The following is a 19,407-nucleotide window of genomic DNA, read 5'->3' on the forward strand; positions in this document are numbered from 1 at the left end:
TTTTTAGACGAAGAGAGTATTATAGAACATAATACAATATATAACTCATATAAGACATAGTATGATATTTATTTTATAATGAAATATTAATTGTTCTACTAATATGCTAATTTAATCTAATAACAAGCGGATTTAATTAAATCAGCATCTTAACCATCACCATATATATATATATATACATAGAACTCCATTTTGGGTTTCAATTCAAATTTTATTATTATTATTTTTAAAAAAATCAAATTAATTATTTATTTTTCTTTATTTTACGCAAGCAAATAATTTTTATCGTAGTATCAATTATTCTTTATTTGTACAGTATTAAATAATTATTTTAATTTAATAATATATTATTAAAAGAAAAAACAATTCAACTTTTAAATTCACAAACAAATATGTTTTTGTGATTTTACACGAATTTTAATTATTTAAATTTAATTATTAATTATTAAAAAATTCAAATTTACAAACAAACTCACTTATCTAACACCTATATATATAATATTATATATATATAAAGTATTTTATTTGAAATATCGAAATTAAAAATAAAAACAATATAAAAGAATATATACATATAGTATTTCAATTTTTTTCTTTTCATTTGAATATTATAAAGATCAAATTATCACAAAACTCAATAATAATAATAAATAAATAATACTACAAATTTTAATAATAATAATAATAATAATAATATTGATAAAATAAAATAAAATAAAACCATTATTTAAAATTAGTAAAAGAAAAGTGTGGAAAAAGAAGAGTGCTATATAAGACGAAGAAGTACAGTGAGAAAGAATTAGTTAATCTCTCAGCTCAGCAAAGCTTGGATCCATCCTTCCATGGCGTTCCAGGACCACCACACTCCTCTCTCTCAGGAAATGCAGCCTCTCCACCATCCCCACTACTCCGACCACCACCCTTCCGCCGTCTTCCACTCCATCCTCCCCGACCACCACTCCTCCCCCGACGACAAGCCTCCTCCCCTCACCGCCACCACTTGGCTCAACCACCATCACCACCACTGGCTTCCTTCCCAAACTCACCCCAGCCCCCCCACCCCCACCGATACCAACCACGACACCGCCGGAGACACCACCACCACCACCACCACCGCCAACAACAACAACAACAATTGGGAGAGGGAAAAGTGCAAGGCGGACATCCTCAACCACCCTCTGTACGAACAGCTTCTGTCGGCGCACGTCGCCTGCCTCCGCATCGCCACTCCGGTCGACCAGCTGCCGCGAATCGACGCTCAGCTCGCACAGTCGCAGCAGGTCGTCGCCAAGTACGCCGTCTTCGGCAACGCTCAACAGCCTCCTCTCGACGACAAAGACCTCGACCATTTCATGGTATAATTATTGAATTCGATTAAATTCCCCCAAATTATTCACCTCTACATATTTCTCCAATTTCAGATCTCTGCTTCACAATTCACACACGATTATCAATCTCTCATATATCTGTCAGTTCAATTGGAGAATGAATCTTCACAATTCTGTTCAATTGCCGTATGATCAAAATTAGGGTTCTTGGTTAGTTACCATCCATTGCTGCTTACAATTCTACGGACATCGCTTGAATCAATTTCTCTCTTAACTTGCCTGCTTGATATTGAAAATTGAGTTTGCCAAATTGTGCTCCATTGAAAGCCCTGTTTCAGATTGTGTTGAAAGTCCCATTTCGACTCAGAAATCTAAATCTGTTATGTCTAAATCTGTTATGAGTGAGTCCTGATTTCCGATTGGATTAAGCTGTTTATTAATCTGTATTATGCAAGTCTGAAATTTCAGCAAAAATGTTATAGCAGAATCCATGGTTGTGTAGTGTAGTTTGTCATCGAATGGATAGAAAAGAATAAGCATGGGAATTGGTATGGTTGAGAGGAGCTCCATCTTAGACCACATACTTATTTATTCTTGATCATATACGTAGAAGAAGAATGATTCTCATAGGAATGATTCTATTCTTGTAGGAATTCAATCCTTTTAATATTAGTCGTCGGTATATCTGGTTGTCCTGTCACAAGAGGAATCTTGTTGTTATCGTCGCACCAATAATTGGAACTCCATTTTTTAATTAGTGCTTTCAAGAATCTCTATGTTGATTTGATGTAGCTTCGGGTTTTTTTTTTTTTGGAGTTGAGAGGCTCTTTTCTTCTATATTGTCGGTAAATCATGCTTGGATTTTATTCATTTTATGGATGATCATGTCTTTAAAGTTTCGAAGATTATAGCTTGAATTATTTTTTTAGCCATGTACTTCTATGATCAATTCGAATGTTTATACAAAAATAAAAATTGATAGAAGAAAAAATCTTATAGCTTCTTCGATGTGGTTTAAGTTTCAGTTTTCCGAACATACACTGTGTAGTCTCGTATTGTTAATTGCAGTTCTTGATTCGTAAAAGTAGAGTGAAACTTGGAAAAATTTGAGTCCCATTCGATTAAATTTTCTACTTTTAGTTTGGTTGGATATTCAAAACTCCTCGACGAAAGATTAGGAATGTATTCGAAGGTTTTTACAGTGTCGAATATTGTAACAAGATGAATTCTAAGCACAATCAAAGACCTCTGGTCGAGTCGATGGCTGCTCAAAAATTGTTTTAACTTTTTTGCAGACACATTATGTCCTATTGCTCTCGTCCTTCAAAGAACAACTACAACAACACGTTCGAGTTCACGCTATGGAAGCTGTAATGGCGTGTTGGGAGCTCGAGCAATCACTCCAAAGCCTCACGGGTATTGTTGTCCGTCCGATCGTTCTGTGTCTCCGATTCAACGAAATTTGAATTTACGATCGACATTTGTATGGTTTACCCGACAGGCGTAGCGCCAGGTGAAGGCACTGGAGCAACCATGTCCGACGACGACGAGGACCAGGCAGATAGCGAAGTGAACTTGTTCGACGAAAGTCTAGACGGGCCGGACAGCATGGGCTTTGGGCCCTTAGTACCAAGCGAAACCGAGAGATCCTTGATGGAACGCGTGAGGCAAGAATTGAAGCACGAACTTAAACAGGTGAAACGGTCCCGTGTAATAACGATGCGCGGCGCTTTCGTCGCTAAACTCGGTTTATTCTTCGCAGGGGTATAAAGACAAGATCGTCGACATCCGAGAAGAAATTTTACGGAAACGACGAGCGGGGAAACTCCCGGGCGACACTACTTCCGTCTTGAAAGCTTGGTGGCAGTCCCACTCCAAGTGGCCTTACCCGACGGTAAATCCGATCCGAGCCTGTCCTGGCCCTAGCCCTGCATTTATCGTGCATTGAAGTTAAAGTTAAGATTTGTATGGTACGATGTTGTAGGAGGAAGACAAAGCGCGGCTGGTGCAAGAAACGGGGTTGCAGCTGAAGCAAATCAACAATTGGTTCATCAACCAACGGAAGAGAAACTGGCACAGCAATCCGTCGTCGTCGTCGCAGAAGAGCAAGCGGAAGAGGTAGGCCGGGAAATTAATCACCGATTTTTCGTCGAATTGACGACATTTATAATCCAAATTCGTGCTTACTTTTCTCGACGGAATAGTAGTGCAGGTGATAAAAACAGCAATGAGCGATTCGTGTGAAGAAAAATCGATTGACTCGGGATCACCCTAGTCGTCGTCATTGTCGAAATACACCGGAAATCGAAGCTCGACGTAAGTGATGTAGCCGCCGCCGCCGCTGGTGGCGGTGGTGGTTTTAAGGTATTGTGAGTTCTGTAGTGAATAGGAATGAAAATGCCGACGCGACGGAGCCGTCGTCGGGTAGGAAAGTGGGTGTAGAGTGTTGGTAGCATATATGGAGCTATTATTGTGTACATGGAAGAATAAATCGAGAGAAGAACTCAAAGATAACGGTAAAATTTTGTTGTTCTTTTTATTTTGTTTGCTTAGCAGTTTGTTTCGATTGAGTTAAGATAATTATATATATATATATATATGGTAAAATTAGTTATCAGTTATATGTGGTTTGAAAAATTAGCACTATTATTTTATTTTATTTTATTTTAAGGTAAACTGTTTTTTTAGTCTGTAGTTGGACCCTTTATCATTTTAGTGCTGTAAGTGGAGTATGTCGCAAATTAGTTTCATAAGTGAAAAATTTTTGTTGTTTTAGTTTTCCGACGCCGGAGATTATCATTTTAGTCCTGTAAGTGGAGTATGTCGCAAATTAGTTCCATAAGTGAAAAATTTTTGTTGTTTTAGTTTTCCGACGCCGGAGACGCCCGCGTGGTTCGCCGGAGGTGAAGTGTCCGCAAGATGTTCCGTCAGGTTAGCGACATCCGGCGGACACGTGAATTTATTTATTTATTTCATTTTTTTTATTTTTTTAATTAGAACAAATAAAAAAATAAAAAATATACAAATAAAATTTAAAATAAATTAAAAATAAGTTTTAAAAAAAATTTTAAAAAAAAAATTCACGTGTTCGCCATGTCAGCGACACTTGGCGGACACGTCACTTCCGGCGAGCCACGCGGGCATCTCCGGTGTCGGAGGACTAAAACAACGAAAATTTTTCACTTATGAGACTAGTTTACGACAGGCTCCACTTACGAAACTAAAATGATAAGAGGGTTCAGTTACGGAACTAAGAAAAACAGTTTACCCTTTATTTTATTTTCTAATATGTAATTTAAAATAGAAAATGGAATCGTAGGTAAATATGGCTCAGTAGTTGGCATTCAAATAAATGATCGGATCGGATCGAATTTGTATTTGTAGGAAGTCACGATGTCCGGCCGGCAATTGTTTTGTAGTAATATACTGTACTTGGCATTTTGTAACAAATAAACAAACAACCATTGACTTTTTCTACGGCGTCTAATTGGTCAATATAAATTGCCTTGGAACCAAACTTCCTCGCGTTTTAATTTAAATTTCATTTTCAGTTTACTTTATAATATCATTTAAATATAAAATTTAAATTTAACATCTTAATAGCTCACAATGAATTAGAGAAAGTGTTGTCATCTAGTCATATTTTTATGTTAAGAAAATACACATATAGCCCAAAGAAGCACATATTTCATAAAATTAACACATAGCACATACACTTTTATGAATCTCAAATAACCCAATATGTTCATGTAAAATACAATATAGCCCAAAATGAAACAATAAAGTGCGGGAATCGTAACCGTTAGATCATGACTCCCCGTTTTTCACATAATGAATAATTATAATTAATAATAACATTTTATAAATGAGAAGAACCTCCAAACCTACACAAATCAGGGACCGTCGGATCAGCCGTGCGTGCATCCACAGCCGTCGATCAAATCAATCAAGAGCCGGCGGCCGTACTCTGGCGATCGTTGACGAAAGCGTGGGGAGCAAACCTCGCCGAGAAACTGTACAGAAGAGTCCCCTCGTCTTCCCGCTGCTCGCCGCCGGCGAAGTTCAGAGCATAGCTCTCCGGAGAGTACTGAAACTGCGCCGCCCGGCCGGAGTTGCGCAGGCGGCCAATTCGCCGGATAAAATTCTTCCATTTGGGTCCCGCCGCGAGCTCCAAATGCTCCTTCAAACTCTTCAATTTACTGCCCAGCCACGAACTCCGGTGCGGCGGCGCTCCGTCGTGCAGGAGGCGGTTGTGGCTGGAGCCGCCGCCGCCGTCGGCGTCGTCGTCGACGCACCAGAAGCAGAGGCGGCCGAGACAGGAGGAGGAGGGATTTTCGAAGTCGGAGAATCCCTCGTTGTCGCGTTCGGAGATGGGAGAGTATTGGGGAGGTCTGCCGGCGGCCGCCATTGACGACGGAATTGAAGAAATCCGATCCCTTGTTAGGAGGAAGAAACAATGGCGGAAAATAGAGTCGATCTGTGACGTAGTGTATGTATATGTGTACGTATTTTATATGTATATGTATAGATTGGATGCAGGCGTGTATTTGTATGTCCAAGTTTGACTGTTAAACGGATAACTTGTTTGACTATTTTTCAATGTTCTACGTCGTGTGTCCACGAAATTTCGTTTTTTCCACTTTATACATTTTAATTTTATTAGCATTATTGTATTGTAAATATATAACCAGATGAAAAGTTTTATTAACGAAATCGAGTAACGAAATCAAATATTGAATTAGTTTTAGTTAGGCTCAATCCATAACCAACTCGAACCATAAATCGACACACAAAAACACCTAACTAGCAACTATATACTTAAACGGGCCTGAAACTATCACGACTCACACAAACATGCCCCCTTAAGAACATACAAAGTGAAACATAACAAATACAAACGCTTACAAGTTGAACGAGTCCATTGCGACTACGAATAACAAAACAGCAGGTAGAAACGCACCACAGGTATTCTATAAATTACAGGAGGAAAGGCGCCGCCGTAAACTGTCGGAAAAAATTGCCGAAGAGGATGAACAGAGAGAGGCTAGAAAGGGTGAGTTAAATAGAGAGTGTCTGAGTGAGTTGTGAGACGATCCTCTCTCTCCTCTCTTTAGGTCTAAAAGAGAATGGATGACCAAGATCAAAGATTTAAAATCAATGGTCCAAATCACGTCTAAGCAAAGGGACGCAGATCCTAAGCAGGTCAGGTAAGTGGGTATAGATCGTGACTAAGAGAGCTTAAACGGTTCAAGGAGGGCGGGTCACGGGCGCGGGTTGGCAGGTGTGGGTCGCTGCCAAGGGCAAAGTTTAAGTGGGCTGCATAATTGAGTGTGTGTGTCTTATTTTTTTTGATGGATCTAATTGGACTAAAATATCTAACAATTATTTAATAAGTGAAAACAACAACGGTGTTTGTTCAATGTATATTTTTACAAGAAGTTTAAATAATTTGTAATTAAATATTAATTTTTTTAAAAAAAATATATAAATATATTATATATTGAGAATCGTATAAGTAAAGTCAGTATTTTTGTTTGAAATATATGGAGTAAAAGTTTATACTATACTCTCTGTCCTATTTGCGAGCAGAAACAATTACTCAAATTTAGACGGCTTTATCTTCTGATTCGATGTTTTTCCCTCCCCTTTCGAAAACTTTCATCACGCAACATCATGAGAATTTTGTGTTAGTAGAGTCATTGACTCGATGGGAACCATTGTTTGTACTTTATTGGTTAAAGAAAGTATATAAGAGGTTTTTAACAATTTTTTTCTTTAATTTTATGTAAAAATAATTATACATGTAATGATATGTTTGTAATTTAAATAAAAGTGAATTGTATTTTGAAATTAGTGTACAATTACTTTTACTAAAAAAAATTAAAAAATAACTTTCTAGTGAAATAGACAAAAATAATAAAACATGTCATTTGAATTGGAACGAAAAGAGTATTTAGTTATGATAAAGTATATCTCTAATATAAAATATGTGTATATAAACTATTTTTAGTAATAGTAATAATGAACATCACTAAAGAAATTTGTTGAACAAACACACTATTTTATTGAAACAAGAGGTGTTTAGTAAATATTATTTTAAAAAGATTTAAAAATAAAAATATTTTTTTTGCAAAGTATAATATAAATGCGTAATGTAATATTTTTTCTTAAGAAAAATAAAATAGTAAACTAGTATATTTTATATTAAAACAATAGAGACTACACAATGAAAAATAAAAATCAACTTTAAAAAGAATAAAAACTCATCTTCAACAACTATGAAAACTGTAACAATTTCATAAATTTAACATATATCAAATAAAATCACTATAAAATGGAAATCACTAAGGTTGGAAGCATCTTTAGAGAGTTTTCTAAGGTTATATGGGAGGTAATGTGTTTCGCAATAATATGGTGTACGAACTAGTCTTTCAAGACAAATTTCTTTAAAAAAAATTGGCATGGTAGACAGGGTAAAATATATATTTTCATATTATACTTCAAATTAATTATATATATATATATATGTGTGTGTGTAATGCTTAAAAGAAAAAAATAAACATTTAATTTGATTTTTGAAAAAAAATAAAAATTACTATGGATAAACAAATTTTAAAAAATATTTATGCAAAGTAATTCATCCATACCAACTGTAAAATGGCAGAATCCCAACTAACTCACTCACTCACTCACTCATAACCCAAATGTTAGGTTTTTGGGGTTTGCAGTAGTAAGTAATGTATCAAATGTATGTGTAATGGCGATTTGGTTTCTAGTTTTTGACTTGTGGGTTTGTCGATGGAACCTGCGCCGGCTGCTGCTGCTGCTGTCCTTGTCCTTTTGGAGGCAGCTTAGCTGCCATGGCCCTCAGTTCGTTTGCGATCTCTGTGAAGTTAGGCCTTTCTAAGGATTCCGACGCCCAACACCTCTCCATCAGAGATTTCCAGTCGGGGTCGCAATTCTCCGGCACAGCTGGCCGCAGAGTGTTGCTCACAATACCACCTATCGTGCAGCAGCAGATGATTATAGTATAGTAGAGTAATTCGCATATGATTGGGTGTTTGAAAGCATACCGATAATGGCCCCATAGTGGAGATCCGCATAAGGTTCTTCTCCCGTGAGAAGTTCCCACATTACGATTCCGAAAGAAAATACATCAACCTGAGGTAATAAATTTGGTCAAAAGAAAAAAATCCAGGTTATTCCTACTACATAGATTCATCACTATTTGCTTTGTGTTTTTGCCCCATAATGTGCCCGGAGAAATGAGTTAAAAGTGTCGCAAATCTTGATAGGAAGATAAGTACGGAAAAGAAAACACAATGGGCAAACCTTCTCTGAAACAAGACTACTGCTGCCGTTGAGAAGCTCCGGTGCCATCCATGGAAGGGTTCCTCTAACGCCGCCGGAAATTAGTGTCTGGCATTTCACCTTGGACAAGCCTAAGTCACCAACCTACAGTTTTGCAAAGATTTTAAATAAGACAAGCTCCGAGCTAAACTGAAGAGCACAAAAGCTAGTTGGCTGACAAAAGTGCAACTGCAAGGACAGATTTGAATGCTCATATTATTTTGGTTAAATGTAATGTTCTACAACTCTCCAGAAATTTTGAATTATGGCGTAAGTTATACATGAATTTAACAAAGCAATGATTTAAGAGAACAGAAAAACAGAGAAGCATTACGCTGTCCATGTTCAAGCAGGAATATATAGATTTGAAGTTTCCTACTTCATATCATCACATCAGAACAGACTCGATGTGATGTTTACAAGATTGTAAGGCTTGATAGAGTAATCGCCCACCCATCAAGTATTGTAACCTCCTTCGGACAGAAAAAGTCAGCTAGCAGAACTTATAATCTTTATTAATTCATTGGTTGTATCTTGATTCAACGTAGTTCACATAAATTGTTCATGTGGGTAGGTCCTTCAAAGTCAAATGCAGGTAGAAGACACTCTATGAATACATAAATGTTAATAGCACAAACATCCAAAGGTTCGAACATATCCCTTAACTGCAGGATCAAAGGCAAGCAATCACCGCCATCTATTATACTTCAAACTTAATTAATTTCTACAAATTCTATCTTATCCCCCTACTCACGAATTCTAGGATGCTGATGAGAAGGGATCAAAGTTCAAAACCCTCATATCAAAATCTTTTTGCAAGCCACACTACATTTAACAAAAAGTAACAGTCAGAAAGGGAGATGAAAATCTTGCAATCACAGTTTTTAAGAGAATACTATCAATAACCTAAGAAAATTGCTCAAAATTTTGTGGGCTGTCCAGAGTATAGAACATTTGAGAAAAATTCTACAGCCAACAACTTTGCAAGAGCTGTGCCGCACAAATTACCTACTAGTTTCTTAGTCAAGTATCAACACCGACATGCTATATTTTTAATCCCACTCTATCTATTCTTCAATCTGATGTGTTCAGCTTATCAGTGATACCTTGGCCAGTAAAATAACACATGGAAACATGGATGCGTGCAAGTAAAAGGAGAAAATAAGAACATATACAATGCTTTATTATTATTAAATTGAAAAAAGAAAAGGGAAAAATCAAATATTCAATAACTATCCCAGATTTTAAATTCAAAACCAACATTTAAATGCCATCTATATCTACAACATGCAAACTCATATCACCTCACTTTACAGAACATCATCAAAGTAAGTTCTAGTGAAGCTTATCATTCCTATACCTACAGGCAGCCCAACTAACAAACCCATGGTGGTATAATATAAAAGGGGAATAATATCATGTAAAATAATATCAAATCAAAGATGGGAGATTAAATTGACAAAAAGACTTAAAATATTACATATAAAACCTATTTTCAATTCTAAACATCAAACTCATATTATATCACATCAAAAACCAATTTAAATTCAATTTTTTCCTAATTCTAAACACTGAACCATCCCCAAGCATTGCAGATCCAATTGGCCAATCTTTGATTCTCAATACTTACAGTAACCATATATGTGCACTAGCAGATACTACATAAGGAATGCTCAATATCCAACCTAATCATATCAGCAGAAACATGAACAATAATACTGTACCAAAGTTCCAAATAACGCTAAAAACAACACTCACACACAAAGACAACTTAGTAGTTACATGAGAAAACTAACCTTGCATATTGGCCTATGTTGATCGCGAAGATTGACCAATAAATTGTCACTTTTCAAGTCGAAATGTACAATATTTTTTCCATGCAAGTATTCCATTCCAAATGCAACATCCATGCCAATCAACAGGCGCTTGCGCTTATCAAGATTCCTGGAATGGAAATATGGTGTAAAGGACAACCACATCTCAAGTATTATGTCATTATCTGACTATCATAGACAGATGACAACACAAAATAAGAAGAGATGAAAAAAGTACGTCTTAAGAAGTTAACATCTAGTGTGAAAGACTTTCCTATTATTTAAAAGCAATCAAGCGATAGTCTAAATACCCATAACATCCACCATAAACAGTTGATGAAAGGGACCATCAAAACAAGCCTTAATACATAAAAGGTTATATCAAACTAAAGTTGAGCCATTACCTTTCGTTCTTCTGCAAAGCATTCCTCAAAGAACCATTCACCATGAATTCAGTAACAGTAGCCACAGACCCATCAGGACCATCAAGCACAACACCATAGAAAGCAACCACATTGGGATGGTGCAAGTCGGCGAGCTTAATTGCCTCATTCCAAAAATCGTCCCTCTGATTAAATATAGCATAGGCTACAGTAAGCAAAAAAACATGTAACAATTAATTAATGTTAGCAACAAAGACACTAACCATTCGTTCTTGTTCTGAAGGCTTCCCAGCAAAGCATCTATCATTGATGCGTTTAATTGCAACATCAGTACCTCGCCACTTTCCATGATAAACAGTACCAAAAGTGCCCGAACCCAATTCTCGTAGCTCTTCCAAGTCACTGTTTTTAATAATCTGCGGCACAGGTAAAAGAATGAAAGGGAAGGTATGATAAAGAAAGATGAAAAAAATATCATGATTACAAATCTTCGAAGCTATATGAAACTGGGGATATTCATATTTTAAAAAAAAAAAAAAAGAAAAAAAACCTGTAGTCGACCAATGCCAGAAGCAGGGAATCCAAAATTTATCTTCTGCGGCAACTTTGTCTTTATCTCCTGAACAAAACAATTCAGCTCTGTGAGTGATGAAATGCAGAATAAATATTAACTATACTTCACAAATTCATGTAATTATGCGAGTTAGTAGAGTACTCAGGTACCACGAATGTGTCGCCATGCTGAGTATCTGGCTTGGTAGGCTGCTGGTCGCCACTTTTCTGTTGAACATTCGAAGAAGTCCTCAAAACAGATGCTGATAGGTCTGAACTAGATGGAACAGATGAATTAAGCACGGAAGTAGCTACACCCTCAGCAACAGCTTGAAGTTCTTGCTTTATTAGATCCTCAGCTGAACCTTCACAAGCCATGTGCAAATCCAGTAAGAAAAAAATTAACCTAAAGTGCATATGAGCCAAAAAGAAACAAAAACAATCATTGCCATACTTTCATTTGGTATAGTATAGTTACGACTGAAATCCCAATTGAGATCGCCAGAGGGCTGGTATGCCCCATTTCCCCCAAGAGTCTCGAATGGTGATTCCTTGAAATTACCTGATGAAGCTTCACCAACATTGACAGAACAACTATCACCAGCAGGATTTTTCATCCCATCATTGTCTCTTCTTGTTTGAAGTTTGGTAGGCAGGGGAGGGCAGAAATGGGGATCGGGCATCATGTTCCAAGAATCCTGGTTGGTAAGGACCGATGCTAAGTTATCTGCGATATCTCCAACCCTGTCAGACAGTAAATTAGATGATCTATCATGAGTGAGACCTTCTGTTTCACCAGTTATCTTGGGTGGAGACCATCCAATGTTCTCTCGATGTCCGTTGGCAGTTGGGATCTTTTCCGAGTTTAGGGCAAGGGCAGGCCCACCGCCAGAATAGATGGAGTTTCCCGAAGCATCACCTGGGTGCAAATTACTATCCCCAAACAATGAATACTGGCTCTGAACACCTCCTAGAGGCAGCTCTGTCACCTCCTTGGATTCAGGTTGAAAAGGTTTCATGTCGGGCGGCAGATGTTGCCTATTCTCTGGGATATTTTCCCTCCAAGGAGCGGAAACCACTCCAGGTTGGTTGAACTCATTGCCAGACATAAATTCAGACGGGTTGACATGAAGATTTTCTAACCTCGTATTGATTTGCCTCAGATGGTTAACAGCCATTGAAGTGGGATCATCTACAGGAACTCCACCAACAACTTTAGCAGAGTAGTCATTTGGAGATTCACTAACAACATAATCCTTTATATGCAAAGGCATGCCAGCACTCGAAACATCACTAGTTAAAGGTTTGCTGATTGCAGTGTCGTGTATTACTTGGAGTTGAGGCTGAAAATAATTTTGTGCAGCATTAGCATGATACGCCTGAGGAGCATTAGCAACAAACAAACCATATGGATACTGAGTCCCACTCGTGATCACGACTCCCTGCGGAATAGTTTTATCATTTCCAAACTGCCTTTCTGTGTGCTGTTGAAGCCCTATCACCTCTGTCTGATCTTTAACGGACTCATGATCCTCGTTACCTGCCATCCTAAGTCGAGAACCACCAATATTGCCTTCTGTCATAGTTCCAGATGCAACAGGTCTCATCACTGGTCGTCCACAATCATCCAAGAGGAGACTATGATAGTTCGGTTTCACATCAGACATGGCGCTACTAGGAGTTTCCTTAAGCTCCTGGGCTATTGTATCTGAATGAGCATGTGGCAATGCTTTTTCACACAAACAGCAGCCCTCGACTCTGGAGATATTTTCAGGAAGTTTACTTTGTTGAGGAGGTAATCCTCCCTCGGATAACGGTATCAGCTCAGAATGTGCAATATGTGGCCAATTATGTACCCCTCCCTGCACAGGTGTGGGGACTTGAGATTGCTGTGCAATGTAACCAGGAAATGGGGCATTCCTCTGAGGGATCATGCTTTCGGCAGGATAATGCTCCACTTGAACATGATGCTGCTGAGAAATCCCGGGAATGACACTCGGCTTCATGCTCAAATAAGAGGGATTCATCGTCATATGTACAGAAGGTGTAAACTGTTGTGGAGAAGCTCCCACATTCATAGGCTGTTGGTTTAAAACAGGCCTCACTGGACCTAACATATGTGGAGGATATCCCATCTGGGACGGAAGCTGAACATAATTTGGACGATTCGAAGCTTCTTGATGAGGATCCACATAGCTCTGCACATAAGGTGAAGATGCTGGAAAACTCATGATTGGTGATGCCTGTGGGAGAGCTGCAGGCACAGATCTCTCCATCTCTTGCTCGGATTTGGCACCTAATGTTGTTTGAGGCCCGGAATTAACTAGTGGAACGAGGGGGACTCCGGATGTAGCAGTGGGAGATATTCCACCTGGAGGAGGTAGCAAATTAGCAATCTCCCGTGGGCTGCGAACTACGCTGTCGGCTCCCTCTGTGCCACTCAAATCTGAACCTTGACCAGAAACAGTACTCTCAAGGCTCTCTTTTCGTGCAATACAATCACCACCATTGCCGCCGCCACCGGTAAAGCCATCTGCAATCCCATTCACAGCTTCCACATACTTCTGGCTACTGTCCTGTAAGTATCCAAGGTGTACCAATCCCGAACTGTCAAGTTCTGCAGGTGAAAACAAAAATATCCTCAATTTAGCTGACCCATCCGAAGACCTCTCCATCAGCTTTTCATACTCATCCATCATGTTCTCAAGATCATCCGGGCATGAGACCGACACAAGCGCATCAAGATCCTCATCAGGTAACTGGTACTTTATCACCACACTATCCGCATATACATCCGTCAGTTTCTGAACAAAATCGCTGAAACTAATATCCCTTCTAACACTAATTATTCTAGTCTGCCCTCCTACATACCTCAACACCCCGTCGCTGGGCCGTGGCAATATGTTCCCTCTAAAACTACATAGAAACTTAATCTTCCGTCCTGAGATGGAACCATGGCCACTGTCATCACTAGTATGATCTGAAACACTGCTCCTCGACTTTGCCCCCAAATTAGAACTATTAGCAGACACAGGCGCCGAATTCACCACCGAAACACCAACAACCCCTGGTTGAGGCTGAGGCTGAGGCTGAGGCTGAGGCTGAGGCTGAGGCGGAGGCACCACAACATGCTTAACCCACCCGCCGGAAATCCCAGGAACGGCAGCGTTATACCCTATAGGAACAAATCCTGTATCTGCAGCTGTACTTTGGTAATAAACTGTGGGCGGCATCGTGCTGGGGCTGCCGCCGACCTCTGACGATGGGTTAGCGTAGAACCCCTCCATCGGCGGCCTCCCTGACGAGGTCACCGGAGAAATTCTCTGGTCCTCCGGCCCATTCCTTGCGATATTCAGCGGACGCAAATCACTGGGGATTGAACTCTGATCGAAAGCCATATCAATTTCTTCCTACCACTAATACTGCCAAGATTAAGTTCCCAATAAAAATAAAAAATAAAGATAATTAGGTTTATTTCAACGGCGGCGTACTACAGCTGCCTTCGTTGGTCTACATTCAACTGGGCGAAAAATTTGGAAACGCAAAAGTAAGATAAGCCAAAGCGACGAACAGCAGAAAAAAACTATAACACTAGTGAAATAATGATCAGATTCAGTCAAAGAAAGACGAATTACCTGATTCAGATCGAAGTCGGAAATGACAATGGGCAGTGAGTGTTCGAGGCGGTGGGGTTATCTAAAACCTAAGAAACAAAATTCTTCGAACCAAAATCCCCAAAATCTATACATATATATCTCTCCAACCACACCCACCGAACATGGACGGATTTATGTATGCATAAATTGGTTGGATCCGATAAAAGAATAATAAAATTGGAAATAGAAATGGAAATGCGTGTGTTGAAGAAGGGCGGGAGTTGCTTTCCTGTAGGGATTTGGAGGGCCCAATAGTGAGTGCGTTGTTGGTGTTGGGGGTGAAATTGAAAAAGTGTGTAGGCAGCGGTGAAGGAGGTCACTTTCTATCTGGATTGCTCATGAGGGAAGGAGGGCCAATTCGGTTTAAGAATTCCCAGAAAGATTCTGAGTATTGAATTGGAGCTTGGCGTGTATGTGTGAGAGAGAGAGAGAGAGAGAGAGGGCAGTGTGTGTGAGCGAAACAGGGCACGTGGAAGGGAGGGTGAGTTGATAGATAGAATAGATAGATTGCGGAGTTTGTTGTTTAGCCGACTACTCTTTCGTACCTTATTGTTTATTGATTGTGCTTTTGGCCTTTGTAACCCTTTTTCTTTTTTCCTTTTTATTTTTTTTAGATTAAAAGCATTTATTATTATTATTATTATTATTTATAATATTTATAAATTTTTGGTCGAACTTAATATTATATAAACTAGGTTCTAAGTCACACTAAGCCAACTACAGACAAAACTTAGTAGCTTCGGGTTTGAATCCATGTATTTTTTATTATTTTTTATTAAAAATATTATTTTTTTATTTTAAATATATTGTAATATTTTACTTTTTGATATATTTCAAATATTTTGTAATATTTTAAAAATAAAAAATAATAAATCATATTTTACATTATATTGATCTATTTTTTATTAATTTGTAAAAATATGTATAAATATCCAAAAATCAACGTCCAAAATAACCATAATATTTGGTAATACGCAAACTTAAACATTAAGAATTCTTTAAAAAATAAATAAAAATGATTTTTAGAGGTAGTTTTGATCAGTTATATGTCTCTATTAAGTGTGGGGTTATAATTTCTTAGTCAAATTTAAAAACTGTGAATCTTTGTTTAGGTTGCAAATATAATTATTAAATGTGGACCATCCTTTTATTGATCTATTGCACAAATTTCACAACTAACTTATAAATTCTAAAAAGAGATTTATTGAACCTACTGGAAAATGGTTTATAGTAATTATTAGTGAAGTCTCTGTCATATTATGGCTACGTGCACAAGTATTTTATTCTACTTTTAAATTACTGGTACATGTTTTGTGACACAAATAGTAATTATAATAATAATTACTCTTTTTCTCATTTTACGGATCTCGCCACTATGTTATTATTTTTTTTTAAATAAAAAAAACAATTACAATTTTAATAATATATTAAATTTCCAAATTTATAATTTTTTAATTTTAAGTTTAATATATAATTATTTTTACTTTATTGTAATTACTTTTATTAATATATTTTTTCTTATTTACTAACTATAGTTCTCTTAAATTCTCATATCTACAATAACTACGACACTATATTTGGTACGGAGAAGTATTTAATATAGGATATATATATATGATATTTTAAAAATATTATGATAAATATAAAATAATAAAAATAATTTTAGATGAATATAAACAAAACTTTAATTTGATGGCAAAAATAGATACATTAAAAAATTTGATCCAAATTCAACATAAAAAATTGTGTTTGAATCTAAAAGATAGGGTTTAAATTTCTTTGGACAGTGTCAACATAATAAATTTAATATATTTTAAAATAAATAAGTTTATAAATATATAACAAATATTTATATGTCATTAATAAAGATATAGTAAATGGTTGAATTCTTACTTTATCAACATTAGGTCAGATTGGCCGAACAAAGTTTGAACCGGGTTGCGCCTAAATCTAGGCTCATAGGCCCAACATAAAATCAGAATGGGCCTACCTCGATACGAATAAAATGGATCAGACCAGTCCAAAATTGTCACATCTGGTTTGATCCAACAAAACCCTGAAAGCTAAATGTTTATGGAATATTTGAAAATTAGTTGTTAAATACTTCGATTCTATATTTATTATATTAATTATTTATATGCAAAATGATAATTAAAAATATTTTATATTTTGTTTTTAAACATTTAGTTGCATTCTTTTAATGTGTATTGTTAGTTTTGGCATATGAAATATTAAGGCCCGATGCAATATATAACAAGTACAGTCCAATGAGTCTGACCCTAATCATTAACCCAATCCGACTCGGCCCACCAACTCACGAGATCAAATCATGTCCGTTTGATTGAGGGTTCTAAATGTGGCCATTGATTATGTTCTTTAATTTCTTCGTCATTGCTGCTCGATTCATTTTTATCTTCAGATCTTTGCGTAGTGCCTTATTCTTCACTTTTGTTCTATGAGAGAGTTGTGTGTATTTTCAATTGTATATCTTTCCAACTGATTAGTGCACTATTCAACTGGTTTGTGTTGATGTATAACGTGATATTCCTCTATCAATTGCTTAAGTGGTTAGAGTTTTTATTCATTTGGGTGGAAGACAAACACTAGGTTGTTGTTTGTGAAGATTCGATTAAGTTGCGACATCTACTATCAGCTACATTGGGAACCAACATCAAACCCCACCATCTTTGGAACTGATTCTTTAGAGGATGCCAATGAAGTTGTCTCAGGTTCCCCTAGTATAGAAACATCCCCTACTCTACAATTAGAAAAGGAAGCCGCGTTGGATAAAAGATTATGTGTGCTCATACAATGCAATATAAATTGATGGCGTTGAACCCTCTACTTATTCAGAAGCAGTTAAGATACCTCAGTGGATAGAGACAATGAATGAAAAAATAAAAGCTTTGTAAGCAATTCATGGGACGAAAGCAATAGGAAACAAATGGTATTTAAAACAAAAATAAATAAATATGGTTCTATTAATAAATTCAAGGCAAGGTTGGTGGCAAAAAAGTGCCTACAAGTACACGGAATTTACTATGATAAGTGTTTTGCACTTGTCCCCAAGAGTGTGACAGTAAAACTTGCTCTAACTTTAGCAATTACCAAAGGTTGGAGCATCCATCAAGTGGATGTAAATAATGTTTTTCTCCATGATACATTAGAAGAGGAACTATACCTCAATCCTCCACTTGGTTATTCTGTCAAATCAGGACAAGTGTGCAAAAGGATGGCAACAGGTTGAGTTTGGGTTGGGTCTGACCAAACCCAAGATCCAACCCGAAAATATATATTGACCCAAGACCCGAATCAGACTCGATTGAACCCGGACTCAACTTGAGACATACCTGATGGACCCAACAAATTAAGAATTTTTAATATAAACAGAACCCGAATTCAAACCCGGACCCGAACCCACCTAAATAATTATCTGTTTTTTAAAAAATAATTATAAAAAAATAATAACAAATAATCATCAACAACAATAGCAACAATAATAATAATTCAATAAAAAAAATCTAACTTCTTGCATATTACTCCCTCCGTCCCACATACCATGTCCACGTTGTCGTTTCTGTCCGTCCCACATACCATGTCACTTTTTTTTTTGAAAAATGATTATACACTTTAATCTCATTTTAAACTTTTTAATTTTATTTTTTTAAAATTTTAATTAAACTAATTAGTTATCTTAATCTTAATTTATAACTATTTATATTATAGGATAATTATTTTCACTAATACATTCTTAATTATCTACTAATTACACCCCTCCTAAAATACCGTGTCTACAGTGTAGCAGACACGGTATGTGGGACGGAGGTAGTATGATTTATGAAATAATCAAACATGCAATCTTTTGTGCATTCATCGTTAAAAGTCAAAACACATTAACGTAAGTCATCAATCACAATGTAAAATAATAATAATCTTCATTGTTCATCGTCATCTCATTCTTCATCATCAAGTGCTTTTGAGCATCCGTAAGTCAAATTTCCATCTAAAATAATAAATCAACAAATAATATAAGTCATACAATATAATAAGATATAAATATATTAATTAAAAATACATTAAAATTAACTTACTATTTGCTTCATTTCATAACCAATGTCGAGTACATACGAATGCTTCCAAAGTATAATGATTAAGCATACTACAATGAAGGCTAATAATTTTTCCACTATTATTGACTGTAGATTCAGAAGCAACTGTAGAAATCATAATAGCCAAATATTCTGTCATCTTCTGTAAATAAAGGTACTTGACTCTATTCGTCTTTCACCAACCCAATATATCAAATTTTTGTGTCATGTAAAAC

At 36.7% G+C, this 19,407-nt stretch overlaps 3 protein-coding genes across 8 annotated transcripts; 1 reads left to right on the forward strand and 2 right to left on the reverse strand.

Moving 5' to 3' along the window:
• The first annotated feature begins 791 nt into the window (after positions 1-791).
• LOC127264067 (homeobox protein knotted-1-like LET12) lies at positions 792-3,867 on the forward strand. 3 transcript variants are annotated; one of them, XM_051293426.1, is made up of 6 exons: positions 792-1,355; positions 2,624-2,744; positions 2,830-3,023; positions 3,091-3,222; positions 3,313-3,446; positions 3,533-3,867. In XM_051293426.1, exons 1-6 carry the CDS (start codon positions 843-845, stop codon positions 3,570-3,572), a joined length of 1,134 nt encoding a protein of 377 aa, XP_051149383.1. In that variant the 5' UTR covers positions 792-842; the 3' UTR covers positions 3,573-3,867. The 3 variants fall into 3 exon arrangements, with proteins under 3 accessions (XP_051149383.1, XP_051149384.1, XP_051149385.1); XM_051293427.1 differs by having other exon boundaries at positions 3,536-3,867; XM_051293428.1 differs by having other exon boundaries at positions 3,541-3,867.
• A 1,193-nt stretch (positions 3,868-5,060) lies between these two features.
• On the reverse strand, positions 5,061-5,819 carry LOC127264068 (uncharacterized). The gene has a single exon (XM_051293429.1). The coding sequence runs from the start codon at positions 5,734-5,736 to the stop codon at positions 5,275-5,277; it is 462 nt and encodes a 153-aa protein (XP_051149386.1). The 5' UTR covers positions 5,737-5,819; the 3' UTR covers positions 5,061-5,274.
• Positions 5,820-7,950: 2,131 nt separating this feature from the next.
• LOC127264066 (uncharacterized) lies at positions 7,951-15,549 on the reverse strand. 4 transcript variants are annotated; one of them, XM_051293424.1, is made up of 10 exons: positions 15,063-15,549; positions 11,990-14,843; positions 11,599-11,792; positions 11,426-11,494; positions 11,139-11,291; positions 10,897-11,060; positions 10,475-10,622; positions 8,661-8,783; positions 8,402-8,489; positions 7,951-8,330 (listed from the first exon to the last, which is right to left on the reverse strand). In XM_051293424.1, the coding sequence occupies exons 2-10, from the start codon at positions 14,823-14,825 to the stop codon at positions 8,101-8,103; spliced, it is 4,005 nt and encodes a 1,334-aa protein (XP_051149381.1). In that variant the 5' UTR covers positions 14,826-14,843; positions 15,063-15,549; the 3' UTR covers positions 7,951-8,100. The 4 variants fall into 4 exon arrangements, with proteins under 4 accessions (XP_051149381.1, XP_051149379.1, XP_051149380.1 ...); XM_051293422.1 differs by having other exon boundaries at positions 11,882-14,843; XM_051293423.1 differs by having other exon boundaries at positions 11,882-14,849.
• Between the last annotated feature and the right edge of the window lie 3,858 nt (positions 15,550-19,407).

This window comes from Andrographis paniculata, unplaced genomic scaffold (assembly GCF_009805555.1).
Source record: "Andrographis paniculata isolate CXL003 unplaced genomic scaffold, ASM980555v1 Contig69END, whole genome shotgun sequence".
NCBI classification, from domain to species: domain Eukaryota; kingdom Viridiplantae; phylum Streptophyta; class Magnoliopsida; order Lamiales; family Acanthaceae; genus Andrographis; species Andrographis paniculata.